We start from the raw sequence: 15,929 nt of genomic DNA on the forward strand, positions 1-15,929 counted from the left end.
ATTCTCAGAACCCTACTGGGGACCGAAATCTGCAAGGTGTTTGGGGAGCGAGGGAAGTACTTACCTGCCAGGTTGGAACTGGGTCCAGAAACCCCGAAAGAGTGATGAATTCACCCACCCAGCACAGTGAGACAATGAAAAATAGTACCAAGGAATAATTCTGACACTATCCTGAGGAAATATATTTATCATATGGACACAGAGACCAACTGATAGGAGTCTAATTTCATGTTTTGTTCGTTTTTATTTACTCCTGACTCCTACTGAACCCAAAGTAAAACTAGAAAATACCTTCCCAAGAATTCAAACGAAAAGCAAATCTCCACAAGTCTCCTTTCCTGCTTCATCCTACCTCAGAAAGCTCAGCCCCCTTCTGAACGCCTCGGCCGGCAGCTCTGGGACGATAAATTTCCAGCCCGTCCTCTGGATTTTTGTCTTTTACCATCACTGCAAATTCGGCAGATAATAAAGTCCTTAACTACCCCCAAACCACCTCCCTTCCTAACTCCTGTTCTATTACCTCCAGCCTTGGTTCTCCAGACAGTAGTGAAAAGCTGCTCACCTTTGCTTCAAAAGGCCCTTGCGCACACGTGAACCATCGTATGTTCCCAAGTCCAGCCCCTCAATGGTTATTTCCGGGCTGGGCTCCTTGGATCTCTTCACTCTTACTTCCACATCAAAAATCCTCCACGGTTTCCCACTCTCCACATTCCAACCATTCCTTCTGCCCAGCGGGGCATGTAATCAACTCCACTTGGTCATTCCCAGTCACCCTGAAGAACACCACCCCCCATACTCAGGTGGGACAGCCGCCCCACAACCCGGCAACGCACCCCAGTTCATGATCGTGCATGTCAAGTTCATCTCTATACCTACACCTGTATTCCAACTCTTACACGTAACTCTCTTCCAACTATCAAGACTTCTGACGATCACAGCTGCAGGTGGAAACCTTGTTCTTGGAAGGTTAAAATTCAGTCGCCATTTTGTATTCTGCACTGAGGTTATTAACCCCATTTCCCCGACTAACCCGTGACGTTCTTAAAAAGCGGGTCGCATCCTTTGCTATGTCTGCATGCCTCCTGCACTCAGTCCCCAGCAAGAGGCAGGACAAACACTCATTATACTGACAAGGGAAAAATGCTCCACAACAGTGAAAGCCAGACACATTCCCATTATGTCTAGGCCTGTGCCTGACCCGAGCCTCTATATCCCCCTGGGTCCAGAGAAACAAGTGGTAGCTCAAGGCAGTCATGGAGGGGGGAAAAGGGAGACCTGTTCCTTTGCCTCAATCACTTATTGTTAGCACTGGTTTTCTGCCACTCCCGGGTCGGGGCTGGCAGGGGGCGGGGGCTGGCTCCCTCACAGGGTCTCCGAGTCCTGCAGGAAACAGGATGCCAAGCATGCGGGTAGGAGCACAACAGGAAATGGCCACAGTACCTCCCTGCCCCATCCTCCGTGCCTCAGTCTCCTCCTCTCCTTTTCTACTTTTCCTGCTTACGTCCCCCAGTCCACGTCAAGTCCCCTAAGCCTACCATCCAGCCCCTCCTCCTCCCAGTGAGAGCCCCATGGCCAACTCTCAGTCCCTTGTTACCTCTGGCCAGGTGGCTGGCCACAATTACAACCTTCGGAGCGGGTTTCCCCTTCCTCGCTCCCTTCCCTCCATGTAATCCTCACACCGGAGGCTGGTTTCATCTACTCCCGGCACAATTCCAATCACGTCACTTCCTTGTTGGAAAACCACTGAACACGTTCCACAGCCCCCCTCACCTAAGTAGCTTCCTCACTGACATCCACTCGTGTCCTCCTGCCACCCACGGTAGCACGAGGAGAAAAAAAAAAAACTCAGTCGGATACACGATATACGTGCGTTTACTGGATCTCACGTGCTCAGTAACAGTTCTCTTTCTACGTAACCTTCTCCCGCTAAAAAAAAAAAAAATCACAATTTAAGTTGATCATGGGAAGATTTTTTCAGGAGTGCTTCCTAACCATCCCTGTTTAGACGTGACCTTGTCCTCTTCCGATCGCTATCACCTGCAGCTCTTACGAGATTTAACGTCGCCTCTACACTGCGAGAAACACCCATCGCCACGTCTTATTCTGTTCACAAGACGTGCGGTCACGTACTCCTCTCTCTGCAAGAGCTTGGCACCCAGAGAAGCGTCCAGGACTCGCCTGATCACCAAGCGGCTACGCAACCTTCACCCGGGTCTCTCACGTCCACAGACGACCCGTCCCAGCTCTCGAAGTCGGAGCTGTGGCTTTTACCTTGCCGCTACCCCCGGAACCAAGAGCCCACCTACCATGTCCATTGTGAACGTGCTTGTGGGTTTTTCCTTTCCTGGGGGTTGACTGGCATGAAGATGAAGCATTGTTGGTGGCTGTTTTGACGTCTTCCGTCTCATCGTCTTCCTCCTCGACGTCCTCCTCGTCCTGAGAGCTTCCGAAATAAACCATGCTGTTGGGCAGCGCAGGAGAGCCTGGTGGGTTTAAGGGAAGAGGGCGCGTGAACACAGGCCCGGGTCCTCGCCCCTTCCAGAAGGGGCACTACACATGGAGACATTTATTAAGGCACGAACCTAAATCCTCAGGCCTGAGCAGAGAACACAAAGCTGTTCATCTCCACCGCCATTTCTGGTTTTCAAACATCCCCCAGGAAATAAAAGTCCATCTGCGTCCTTTCAACGGATTTCAAGCAAAATCGCCCCAGTAGGGAGACGATGCCATTCACCCAACACAACAAATCAAAAGAATTTCTAGCTCATATGAATAGTTGTGAGGGGGTGGGGGTGGGGGAAGTAAAATTAAAAACACCTATTCACGATGTCAAGGAAGAGACAAAGGCTATTCTGGGTTATGCACTTAACTCACTCAACTTAATGTGAATTTAAACAAATGAATTTCAAAGTGAAAGACAAACCAAGCGGCAGTAACAGAGAATACGACATTTCCTACATACAGTAATGGTCTTGAATTCACATGAGGTGAGTCACAGACATGGATCCCCCCAAAATCGCAATATATTTGGATGCTACTTTGATATTACGATCAGGTTAATAGCATGTAAAATTATTAAAATAAATTCCTGCACAAGACTAAAAGTGCTGGCTTAAAAAAACAAAACAAAAACCTAAGAGAAAACACCACATCCCTCACACTCCTTTTACACCTTAACCTCCTCATGCCCCCAGATGTTTTCATTTCTGCATTTAATTTTTTTTTTTTTTTAACATTTTATTTATTTTTGAGACAGGGAGAGACAGAGCATGAACAGGGGAGGGTCAGAGAGAGGGAGACACAGAATCTGGAACAGGCTCCAGGCTCTGAGCTGTCAGCACAGAGCCCGACGCGGGGCTCGAACTCACGGACCGCGAGATCATGACCTGAGCCGAAGTCGGCCGCTTAACCGACTGAGCCACCCAGGCGCCCCCATTTCTGCATTTAAGATAAAGCAGGAACACCAGAAAAGAAGGTTGCTAATATGAAGCAGCACGATATGGTTCTTTATCAAACAATGACCACTTAAAGATGACACAACTCACTGGTACATTGTTTAGGACCAGAGGCTACTTAAAAATCCAAAGAAATTCTCCCAAATTATTTCTAGCAACAACTATCATCTTTAGTATTTATTTTTGAGAGAGAGAGAGAGAGAGAGAGAGAGAGAGAGGGAGAACGAGAACCATGAGCAGGGGAGGGACAGAGAGAGAGGGAGACAGAGGATCTGAAGCAGACTTCGTGCTGACTGATGAGGGGGCGTGGGGCAAGCTGAGGGGGCAAAATACAGGCTGGTGCCCGCATCCACCCCCACCCCCACCAGTGGAATATGTGTAATATTCCTCGGACACCCCCAGCTACCCGAGAACAAAGGAAAGGGGTCTCAGGGCTTGCCATGGTATGCAGGGAAGCAAGGCAAATGGAAAATTATCCCTTGCTGCCTATGGCCCACTGACAAGTCCTTGAAACCGGCAGAGTGACCTCCCTCTAGGAGCCCAGCTGCCTCGATGAGGACACTTTGCTGGGGGCAAAAGAGAACCTTAGGTTAACATTATCCCAACCTCAAGGATCCTGTAAGTCTACTTCCTTTATCACAACTGCCTTAAGATATATGCTGGCGATTATACCCCAAGCTTATGCCCCCCTCCTCCCCCAATATGCATCTGAAGGGTCTCGTGACTGAGATTTTATTAAACGGTAATAAATGGTGTTTCTCTAATAACAGCTAGCCCCTCAAGGTCCTGGAAACCTTGCTTCCAAAATTCCTTGGAGACTTACTCTATCCCTGACCCCCTCCCAGCCTGAGGGCATATGATGAGTTACCTGTCACGACCCCATGCAGCTCTTCCTGCCCACGGGTCCTGTCCCTGTGCTTTAATAAAGTCACCTTTTTGTACCAAAGACATCTTCAAGAATTCTTTCCTGGCGGTCAGCTCCACACCATCCCACTGTCACCCCAAAACTGCATCAACAGCACAGAGCCCGATGCTGGGCTCGAACTCACAAACCACAAGACCATGACCTGAGCAGAAGTCAGAAGCTTAACCAGCTAAGCCACCCCGGTGCCCAACAATTTTAATCTTCTTAACCATGAAGTATTTTAGGAAAGAGTTACTACCAAGCAGCCGAAGACCTATTAAGTGTGAAATTCATTTCTTCTCTTGCCCACTTTCCTGTGAATGAGCTAATGCTCCGGGATAGCAACAAAGACACAGGTAACCGGTCTGCTCTCCTTCCCAGTGGAGGTCTCTAAAACCATCCCTGTCCGGCTTCTGGGCCACACGATCCAACAAGGACACAGAAGTGAATGAGCAGCATCAGGGAACAGAGGTCGCCACCCCAATACCCGCCCTGCAGAAATGCAAAGGGCACACAGACAGCCCTCCAAGCCACCTTCCATCTGCTGCAGTCATGACCTTTTGTGCATGTTAAAAACCCCAAAATTATGTGGGTCACAGCACTAGGTAGAAATGAAACTCCACAGGGATGTACCTGGCAGAAGAGACTTGGCTACAGGCTAACAAAAGCGATTAACCTGTTCCCCCCCCCTCCCTTTTGATCATCTCCCATTAGAAGCAGGTTTTTGATAGAAGGAAGGTTCTTAGAAAAGTAAAGTAAGGAAAAGAAAAGGAAAAACTATCTGGCCATACTTCCCCTGCAACAATATATATCTATACTTGTTCTAAAGTGGTTTTATAATCAGTAGGAGACTGACTAGGGAAAGGGGACAGCACTCTCCCGTTTCCCACTCGGGAGGTCTGCAGTCAGGCTGTGCACAGGGTAGGCGAGGTACAGTCAAAAAACCAGTGCTGGTGGATCCTTGTTCCCAAGTCTAACTGCTTAGGTACTTTAAAAAAACGCTGGACTAACTGTATTTCAGCACTCATGAGACAGAGATGGATGTATTTTCCCATGGGCTCTAACTCATCCTGGCACATATGTGACGTATGGGTGGATCATCTCTTCAAATTCCTTCCAGATTAAAAGACCCAGGTCCAGGGGCGCCTGGGTGGCTCAGTCGGTTGGGCGTCCGACTTCGGCTCAGGTCACAATCTCACGGTCCTTGAGTTCGAGCCCCGCGTCGGGCTCTGGGCTGATGGCTCAGAGCCTGGAGCCTGTTTCGGATTCTGTGTCTCCCTCTCTCTCTGCCCCTCCCCCGTTCATGCTCTGTCTCTCTCTGTCTCAAAAATAAATACACGTTAAAAAAAAAAAAAATTTTTAAAAATAAAAGACCCAGGTCTGATTTCTTCTAACGAAGAGCCTCCCTGGGCTCCATCTTGGGACACGCGGACCAGCACAGAGAAGAACAGGCGTGTGCGGAGAGCACACGGCAACCCGAGGATGCAGCGGCCAGCCAGGGGGGGAGCAGGGGAAGGGATGTGCTGGGGGCAGCGGGTGGCAGGTGCCCCTCCAGCCTTCCCCAGTCTCCTCTCAGCAGGAAAGGCAGTGAACTCTGCAACCAAGGCTAATGGGGAGTCATCTTTAAAAACAAAAACAAAAAAAGGGAGGGATTAAGACTGAGAAAAATGGTCCCTATTTCAAATAGAATCAGCTGAAATCCAGGCGCAACATATGAAAAGGAATTAACTTCCACTTTAAAAAATCCTCTACAGATTCTGTTAAGTTTACTTATTTTGGGTGTGTTTTATTATTAGTTTATTGAGGGGAGGGGAGAGGAGGGGAGGAGAATCCCAAGCAGGCTCCACAATGTCAGTGCAGAGTCTGACTCAGGGCTCCAACTCATGAACCGTGAGATCATGACCTGAGCTGAAATCAAGACTCAGACACTTAACTGACTAAGGCACCCAGGCGGCCCTCTGGTATGGATTTTTAAAAGCTCATGCCTTGGATAAGCATCACGAATCCACTATTCCATTCCTTATACTCGTGATTTTGAGAGAATGGGGTGAACATTATGTTCCAAAGAACTAAAGTGGAGAGAATGGCTAAAAAGCATCCAAGTTCTGTCAATATTCCCAGAAGAAAAGCACACAGGTTAACAGCTTCCACAAAAGCAGCAACCAACCAATCTTTTGCATGCATCTGTTCTAACAGCTTCGCAGCAAACAAACCCACTGCCGTAACCTCCTAGATATTCTAGAAGAGAGTCAGAGGCTAACACAGGGACGTGTAAGATGTGAAGAACCGGGATGGGCCGTCTCTGAGGGACACTCTCAGACGGAAACTCGGAACGCCACCAAGTCCGGAGGGAGGCGGCTCCACAGTCGGGTGTGGAACGAGCCGATCCGCCCTACGTTCTGGGGCACAGGGAGAAACGCAGATCTCCCTCACACTAAGAGGGGACCGTGGTTCTGGTCAGATGACTGACCCACTGGTCTGGACCCAAAGATAAAGAAAGCATCCTCAAAGAGGCAAGATGGTGATTTCCTTAAATTTACGTCCTCGCCTTGCACCAACTCTCTCCACTGGCCGGTGCCACTCGTTGCAAACAACCCATCTCCCCCTGGGTATGGCCCTGCTGTCGTTTAGCCTGCGTTCACAAAGCCACTGCCAACCCACAACCTGTCTACCAGAAGCCACCTCGTGAACCGTGAGCTTCTGTCCCAGAAGGAACAGACCTCCAGAATTTTCCTGGGTACCCTCATAACCTTCCATTTCACGAAGTTTGCAGTCAAACCGAAGCAAGCAGAGAACGCTGCATCCAACAGAATCTGACACTCTGTCGCCATGTGGCTACCGTACATCCTCGAAGTCCCTGCTGGCATGTCCATCTGGAAAGCTAGCATTCTGATCAGGAGAAACCAGAACCCGGGCAAAAAGCAAAAGGAGCTTTGATTCTCACAGAGACAAAACCGGTTATTTAAAAAAAAAAAAAAAAAAAAAAAGGCATCCTATTTTATGCTCAAGTGAAAATAATCAAGGCGATAGAGAAACACGGCTATATGCAAATACCTGGAGAACAGCTAAAATCCATAAAAGGAAATACCAAGCGTGTCAGGAACCACAACTAGTTAAAAGGCATTCACATAGAGCACATTTATTTCTTCTTAGCCTAGATTCAAGCTCGATTTTCTAATTTACCAATCAGTTTAGAGAAAGAGGAATCTCTTAAGACACAGGAAAAGATGAAAGAAAGGGAATTTTAAAACCCTAAAAGCACACAGCAGTCTGGGTTATTCATCACTAGTGGAAATTACCCCAAATTCCTCAGTATAAACATGGGTGAACGGGTGTTTTACGGAACCATATTGACCCAGAGTCCACAGAAAGTGAAATCAGTATTCGAAAATAGAAGAGTACGTATGTTTTTCGTCAAAATAGTTTTCATCAAAAATAGCATGCAACTTATAGATCCTAGTACATTAGAAATAAGCTTTGCCTCGAGGCACCTGGATGGCTCAGTGGGTTAAGCGTCCGACTTTGTCTGGCTCAGGTCATGACCTTGCAGTTCGTGGGTTCAAGCCCCCGTGGGGAGCTCTGTGCCGACAGCTCAGAGCCTGGAGCCTGCTTTGGATTTTCTCTCTCCTCTCTCTCTCTCTCTCTCTTTCTCTCTCTCTCTCTCTCTCATGTGCGTATGCACACACACACACACAATAAACATTAAAACCAATTTATTTTTAAAAACCAAAACCTTTAGAAATAAGATTCATCTCTAGACAATTTATGAGAGAAAATTCTTTACTCCAAGTGTCAAAGAGGCAGACTCTGGAAAAGCTCCCTGTGGGTCTAGCATTCGGGAAAACAGGCATTACAGGACTGCAAACATCAGGGAGAGAGGGCCCGGTGGTCTCGCAACACCCAAGAGCTTTGCCAAAGAGATCTTCCCTTTCCACAGCAAGGCTCACCTGCTGCAAAACACCAGCAAAGACAGGAAATACAAGGGGTCTCACAGAAAGGGCTCAGCAGCCCTCAGTCTGAGCTCTGCCCTGGTGCTCCCAGGGTGGTCTCCCCAAGTCAAGGGACAAGCGCCATTCACGACCTTAATTAACAAGGCAGAGAGGCTGCCTTCCCACACAGAACTACATCCTGCCTCCCCTACAAACTGTAGTTCTAAAGAGGTCATCAATGAAAGGTGAATGTTTCAAAAGACTTAAGGAATGTGTTTGGAGGGGGGGTGGTGTATTTGGGGAGGAGTAAAGAAGGAAGAGTTCTTTTCTACCCCATAGATGATAAAAGTGTATTGAGGGGATACAGTTTTCTACTAGAATTACAGGCAGATTTTCTCTTCTGATTATTCAAGTGCATTAGCAAATGTGGGAAAAAATCTGAACTTGGATCAGATAAGTGGATTCGGGAGTACAGAATGCATGTGCACTTTGCCAAAGCCGTATTTCATTACTTTTTCAGAATTAGCTGGCAATGTCTCCACAATATTTACTGAAGTGAAAACCAAATGTTTTCATCTGGACAAAAATCAAACTGTGGTATGTTACAACCACAACAGAAATCATTTTAATCCAAAAGCTTGCTTTCTCTAATTTGGGCTGTGGTTTCTATAAAATTGGATTCTTCTCCATGAATCATAATCATGTACACATAACAAGCCCTCCTTCCCATTATCTTCCCTCCCCCGACCAGTTATCTTAACAAGCTAAACATAGCTCAGTTCTATTTTGGAAAGACCCTAAAGGGATTCCCTGCACACTGTTAGCTGGGGAGTCCAATTCCGTAGCTTGACCTAATAAACCCGCCTGGCCCACCGAGTTGGCATTTCCACGATTGATCTTTAGGCTACACACACAGAATATGAAAAGCAGCCGGCCCCTACTGTTGTTATGCAATTTTAAAACAAAACTTCAGAGTAAACTGGTAGGCACCGCGGGGGGGTGGGGGTAGAGGGGTAATTATTTACTGATTTCCTGAGTGAGAAGAAAAGCTCCGATCGTGGACGTGGGAGAGTCACAGAAAAAGGCAGTTGTGACTGCCTTGGTTCATTCATCCGTGTACGTCCAAGGCACTATTCTGGGCACTAGCACGCCAAACAGAGCAGAGGTCTGCCCTCATCCCCCCACAGGTAAACATGAAGGGTGTGGAACAACTAGAAAACAGTGAATGGCAATGTTGCTTGGTTCCTTCCAGGTCAGCCTTTATAATTCACCAGCGAAGAACTTACTTACCAGAGTTCCCAAACCTCATCCACTGTCATGTGCCTGAAGATGACTCACCATATACAACTACTCCGTGCGCTATTTAAAATATATATTTTTTTGGGGCGCCTGGGTGGCGCAGTCGGTTAAGCGCCCGACTTCAGCCAGGTCACGATCTCGCGGTCCGTGAGTTCGAGCCCCGCGTCGGGCTCTGGGGCTGATGGCTCAGAGCCTGGAGCCTGTTTCCGATTCTGTGTCTCCCTCTCTCTCTCTGCCCCTCCCCCGTTCATGCTCTGTCTCTCTCTGTCCCAAAAATAAATAAACGTTGAAAAAAAAAATAAAAAAAAATATATATATATATGTATTTTTTTTTAACGTTCATTTGAGAGCGAGCACAAGCAGGGGAGGGGCACAGAGAGAGAGAGAGAGAGAGAAGACAGAGGGAGGGGGGACAGAGAGAGGGAGAGAGGAAGAAGACAGGGAGGGGGGAAAGAGAAGGGGGGGAGAGAGGAAGAAGAAGACAGAGGGAGGGGAGAGAGAGAGGGAGAGAGAGGGGGGAGGGGGAATCGGAAGCAGGCTCTACACTGCCGGGATAAAGGGCTTGAACTCACAAACCTCAAGACCACCACCTAAGCTGAAGTTGGACTCTAAATCCACCCAGGTGCCCTGCGTGATTTTCTTTTTAAAGAGATCCACGTGGGGCACCTGGGTGGCTCAGTCAGTTGAGCGTCCGGCCTCAGCTCAGGTCATGATCTCGCAGTCTGTGAGTTCGAGCCCCGCGTCGGGCTCTGTGCTGACAGCTCGGAGCCTGGAGCCTGCTTCGGATTCTGTGTCTCCCTCTCTCTCTGACCCTCCCCCACCCATGCTCTGTGTCTCAGAAATAAACATTAAAAAAAAAAATTTAAAGAGACCCACATGTCTTAAATGATTTATCTCTATCAGATCAGTAGAAAATTAATATCACTGGTCCTAAAGGAAAGGTAATTAAAATTATGGTAAAATTTTAAAATGTTCAGCTTAAGTCATTTCTGGCACTACCAGGGATACATTCAGCAGGGCACGGGCCAAATTCAAAGGGAACCCCTAATTCCTAAGGGGGTTCGGAGCTGCCTACACCTGATGCCCGTCCTAGGACTGCTCTTCCTTGTGACCTGCGCAAATCCAATTCACTGGCAAAGACCCTACACGGGATCCAAAAATCTAGGATGAAGCGTCAGCTCGGCGGTCACACGCTCATTGGTTGTGAGACTCAGTTTCCTTGTCTGTACGGGGAGGAGGAGGAGGTCTTCAGCTGGAACAAGAGTGATAACCCCAAAGGGAACGAGGTAACATACGCCAACGCACTGTAAGCAGCTCCCACCCAAGTGGATGTTAGGTTAACGTGTGGCTTCGGGGACAAAAACTCAGAACTGTAAAGATCAGACGGTCCTGTAACTTTACGTAGGTCAGAGCAAAAGCAGTTTCTTTCCTATCTGCTTTCCTAAATGGGGGGAGCAAGCAGGTGGATAACAAGCTATGGGGGTGCAGATGTGCAAAGTGGACTCAACAAGTCAGAGGATTTCTGGAACTGGGAGTTCAGGGAGGAATGTCGAGTGAGAGCTCGAAACCTTCAGCCATGTGAAAGTCTTTTTTTTTTTTTTTTCAACGTTTATTTATTTTTTGGGGGACAGAGAGAGACAGAGCATGAATGGGGGAGGGGCAGACAGAGAGGGAGACACAGAATCGGAAACAGGCTCCAGGCTCTGAGCCATCAGCCCAGAGCCCGACGCGGGGCTCGAACTCTGGGACCGCGAGATCGTGACCTGGCTGAAGTCGGACGCTTAACCGACTGCGCCACCCAGGCGCCCCTGAAAGTCTTCTAAGAACAGGGAAGAAGCACCGACCTCCTCACCGCCTGGCTGGTCTGGTCTTTCCCAGGACACTCCTCCTCTGTTACAGCCCGTGGGCACCTGGGAAATTCCCCAAAGTTAGGGCACCTGTCCCACCTGCCAGAGTCCTAACACGACGGACTCCTAGCAGTGAGAACCACTTTCGCTCCCAACAACCGTCAACTCCTGTCGACCTGCCCATAGTAGCAACAGGAGAAGCCAACTTTTAATTAACAGCTGGAATCCTCCCCCTTACAGCCTTTCCCAGGTTTGTTATTTATACACGTGGCTTAAAATACACACAAATACACATCCCATCAAATGCAATTAGGTCTTTCTAGCTCTACCTCAAATGAACACACAAATCACACCATATGGCAGCTATGATGGGCTCGATGGTACGTAACTTCTACTCATCAAGTTTGGAAGTGCAAACAAGTCAGAAAAGTAGCTTTATCAAGGTCACACAGCCACTATTCCAACCGCAAAGTCTCTCTCTTCATCATGCAAAGCATCCACAAATCCTAACACTGAACACCGAAGGGTCACCTTGCCTGGGGGACATGCACACTGTGAAAATTAATAAAGGGAAACCTCATTAGAGTTGGGAGGCTAGAAAGGGGAGAGGTACCATCGATGTAAATTACAGAAAGAAGCGTCAATTACAGGCCCCAACAGAACGGCAACAGGAGAAAGTCATCAATGACGGGCCCCAACAGGGAAGGATGTCCATCCCGTCTCCTGGAAGAAATCCATACCCCCTGCAACTCAGCCCTGAGAAACAATCACCACACTGCACACATGATTTTCTCCAATGGACTTTTCTTTTGAAATAACCCCTTCCCCAACTTCCTCCTCCGTAAAGCCTTCTTCTTCTTTGATGGGTTTGCCTATGGTTTGCTTATACGTCAGAACTCCAATTCCCTGCTATTCCCAAAGAAGCCCATTTTTGCTGGTACGGGAACAGAGTTTTATTTTTATTTTTTTTTTTTAAATTTTTTTTTTTTCAACGTTTTATTTATTTTTGGGACAGAGAGAGAGACAGAGCATGAACGGGGGAGGGGCAGAGAGAGGGAGACACAGAATCGGAAACAGGCTCCAGGCTCTGAGCCATCAGCCCCAGAGCCCGACGCGGGGCTCGAACTCACGGACCGCGAGATCGTGACCTGGCTGAAGTCGGACGCTTAACCGACTGCGCCACCCAGGCGCCCCAGAGTTTTATTTTTAAGGTGACTAGTACTGAGGACTTCAGTGGTATCAGAACAACGACACCTCGGCAGCCAGCAAGGTGCTCAGCAAACAAAATAGGGCTGTCCTTACTTTTACCCCCATCTACCTTCTCTAAATGGATTTCGGAAAGGACAGGAAATCTCTAGAAATTACAGAGAAGGCCAGAACTGACTGTGAGGAATGCTACTGAATCCGTGCCAGCAGCCACTGGCTGGGAAAACGTGAAGCATGCTTTATCTCCAGGGAGGGCAAAGCCTGGTCAGAGGCCAGCTGGCCTGGAGCTCGGCCAGTCCTCTGAACAAAATGTCTTGGAATCTTAACAACTGATCAAGGTCACAGAGCAATTAAAAGGGATCCATCCTTTCCCCCCCTCCCACTGCTCCCCCCCCCCATCCTCCGTGCTTAAGAATTCCAGGGTTTCATATTTCTTCCTAACTAGCCTGATAAACTATCCTGGCAAATAAATTGCTTGCTCAGCAGAACTCAGCCATGTAACACGGACTCTTCTGGAAAACCAAGCATAGGAGGCTGGTTTGATTTGCAGAAAAGAGAGGGTAGCCGCTGAAACCCTCAAGGCAAGGAGAATACCGTTTTGGATCCCATTTTTCCTCTCAAAAATTACGATGTAACACGTCTCTGAAGGAACCATCAAGAAAAGGTGTGCACCACTGTGACACAGTGTGGCTTCCTCCCCAGAGATCGCATACGGCGTAAAGCATTCCCATTCTGCTCCCGAAGTTCGTTATTACCACTGAAGTGTTCCTTGCAACTGGAGGATTACTTAATTGCTTTCTAGCGGGTTAAACCCCTTTCATCCTGTGACCTCTAAGCCGCCCCAGGCTTTTGCATGTGCCCTACTTACAACGTCTCGTCCCCAATAGCCAAAGCCAGTACTCACTCCATCAACTTACGTGCTCCTGGTCAGTAAGGCCCGCAATGGGCTTCCTGCAGTCTTGTCTACTCTGCTGGTCTTTCAGAATGTCCCTTCCTAAATCTCAACTCCTGCCTTACTCTCTTCAGGAAATTAAATCTCCCGGGATGGCCACCATGGGCATCGGCTGGGCCTGTTTAACACCCACTAGCTGTAGTTTCGGAGTCCACAACAACTGTGTGCTACAGACACAATCTACCCAGGCTACAAATGAAGAAACGGGCTTAGAGCAGATTAAGTCACCTGCCAGAGATCTCAAATTCGCCAGGGCTGTGCCTGGATGCCTCAATAATCTCCCCACCGGAAGGTGGGGGGTGGGGAGGCTTTCTGCGGCCTCAACCCTTTTTCTGCTGAGCCACCAGGATCATCTTCCTAAAGGGCCCAGGTAAAGTCAATCATCTCGTCAGCTTCTCAGCTTGTCTAACGCGAGGCCAGCTGACCTTGACGCGTCCCACTTTCTTGCTTTAACTTGGGGCCTCCCAAGCACCAAACCCCTGTACCAATCCACGCCTTGGCAGAAGCTGGCCCCCTCTCCCTTCCACAAAGCCTGCGCAAGTGTTACTTCCTTAGAGCAGCCATCCCGGGCAGCCTTGGGCAGGGTGCCATTTGGGGTACAAGGTCTACTTATTGTGTGTGTCTATGCTTTCCTGTCTCTAACCTCTGTTTTCTAGGTGTCTAGCATATACAAAGAGTTCGACACAGGCTTGCTGAATTAATTAGCAATTGAATGACAGCTGATCACTGAAGACGCTCTAAGATTCTGGAAACAAAAGGCAGGCAGGTCCACAAACAGAAAGCACTGCTTCACAATGGCTGACAGTGTGGTTCCTCACCCAGGAATTCCCCCCTGAAAAAAAGCTCTCTCCACTGGCAGGCCTGCGACGCTCCGCTGGGACACCACCCACGGTCAGCAGAACCGTGTAGGTGTGTGTGTATACGTTCCAGGAATCCCCTTTGGGAACCCCCCTTGTTTGCGGTGCCCCATAAAGAGAAAAATGTAAATAAGGGAATCATTTAACCTGCCGTGGCTCTCCGGTGTTAAGCTTTTTAATCTGTTAATAATCATAGTCAGAACAAAGAGAAGACGACCCAACTCATCAAGAATAACGAGACCGCTGACAGGAAATAACAGCGATCGTACCTCAGCACACGACACATACCCCCTTCCCCCCTTCCCCGGGTTTACCAGTGAAAGATACTAATTATGCCTCCGGCAGGAGACGTGTGGACCCCCTTCAAAGCAGCTATTTAAAGATAAATACACTGCAGGCAAACACTTCAGGCCCCACTGCACTGTTCATTCCCTGTTTTTCCTTTTGAAATTTTAGGTCATGATCTTAAATAGGAAAGGACAGAGCCTTGCCGAAGTCAGCTGAAAGGTCTCTGATTTTTGTAAATCGCTAAGGCATTTTTAACCCTGAATAACTGGCTCGGATGTTTACATATAGACACTAATCCTAGTAGTATTAACGGATTAATGGCGGGGGGGCGGGGGGGGGGGTGGAATCTCTATCCTAAGGTTTTTGTTTAAAATACCTGATGGAGGTGTGGGGAGAAGGCAGGGTCTCAGGCTCGCTGGACGTCCTGAATAAATAACCAACAATGAGGCTTACAGACCTCCATTCGAGGGGCACCTGGGTGGCTCAGTCGGTTAAGCTTCAGCTCATGATCTTGCAGTTCATGGTTTCGAGCCTGGCGTCCGGCACCATGAGCCTGCTTCTGATTCTGTGTCTCCCTCTCTCTCTGCCCCTCCCTGGCTCAAGATTTATTCTCTTCCACCTTCTAAATTAGCACCCATACGATCACAGGTAATAATAGGGGACTAGAGAAAAGGAGGACCTGTAATCCTCGGCAACAAACATCACTTCCAGGTCTTTGATTGGACTCCTTCGTTATTTCTGCAGACATTCTTCCGTATGAATAATGAGCTTAAGGCTGATTTTTACCCCTACCAGTGCCCGCCGTCACCCGCAGGCTGATGAGGTAAATGGGGACACTCTACGAGGACCTGGACTATGGGGCTCCGTCTCTATGGTTTGGAATCCGCACCCTAGAAGAGGGAATTAGAATGCAAGTATTCGAATGTGCATCACATCCCTGAATGCCGACTCCTGAACAGAACGCGAGCCCAGGCAAAGCTTCACCACGGATATGCATCAGCAGCAGCAGATACCAGAAAGTCAGAAATACGTCTAAATGTACACAAGGCATCTGATAAATGAGGAGGCGCCCACAAAATAGAACCGGTATTTATGGGATATGTTTAGGCAGGAAAACCAGACGGCGCCAATAACAATCAAACGCATTTCCTTTGGGAGACAGGTTGGGTTCGCAGAGGTGGGGACGCACAGA

General features: G+C 48.4%; 1 protein-coding gene across 8 annotated transcripts in view; it reads right to left on the bottom strand.

Moving 5' to 3' along the window:
- Nucleotides 1–15,929, bottom strand: part of JARID2 (jumonji and AT-rich interaction domain containing 2) — a 275,699-nt gene that overhangs the window by 55,988 nt on the left and 203,782 nt on the right. For all 8 annotated transcript variants that reach the window (XM_045497328.1, XM_045497331.1, XM_045497332.1 and 5 more), the window contains one exon: nucleotides 2,307–2,483. In XM_045497328.1, the coding sequence (XP_045353284.1) occupies nucleotides 2,307–2,483 (177 nt within the window). The remainder of the gene's footprint in view (nucleotides 1–2,306; nucleotides 2,484–15,929) is intronic.

Source organism: Leopardus geoffroyi, chromosome B2 (assembly GCF_018350155.1).
Source record: "Leopardus geoffroyi isolate Oge1 chromosome B2, O.geoffroyi_Oge1_pat1.0, whole genome shotgun sequence".
Lineage (NCBI taxonomy): Eukaryota > Metazoa > Chordata > Mammalia > Carnivora > Felidae > Leopardus > Leopardus geoffroyi.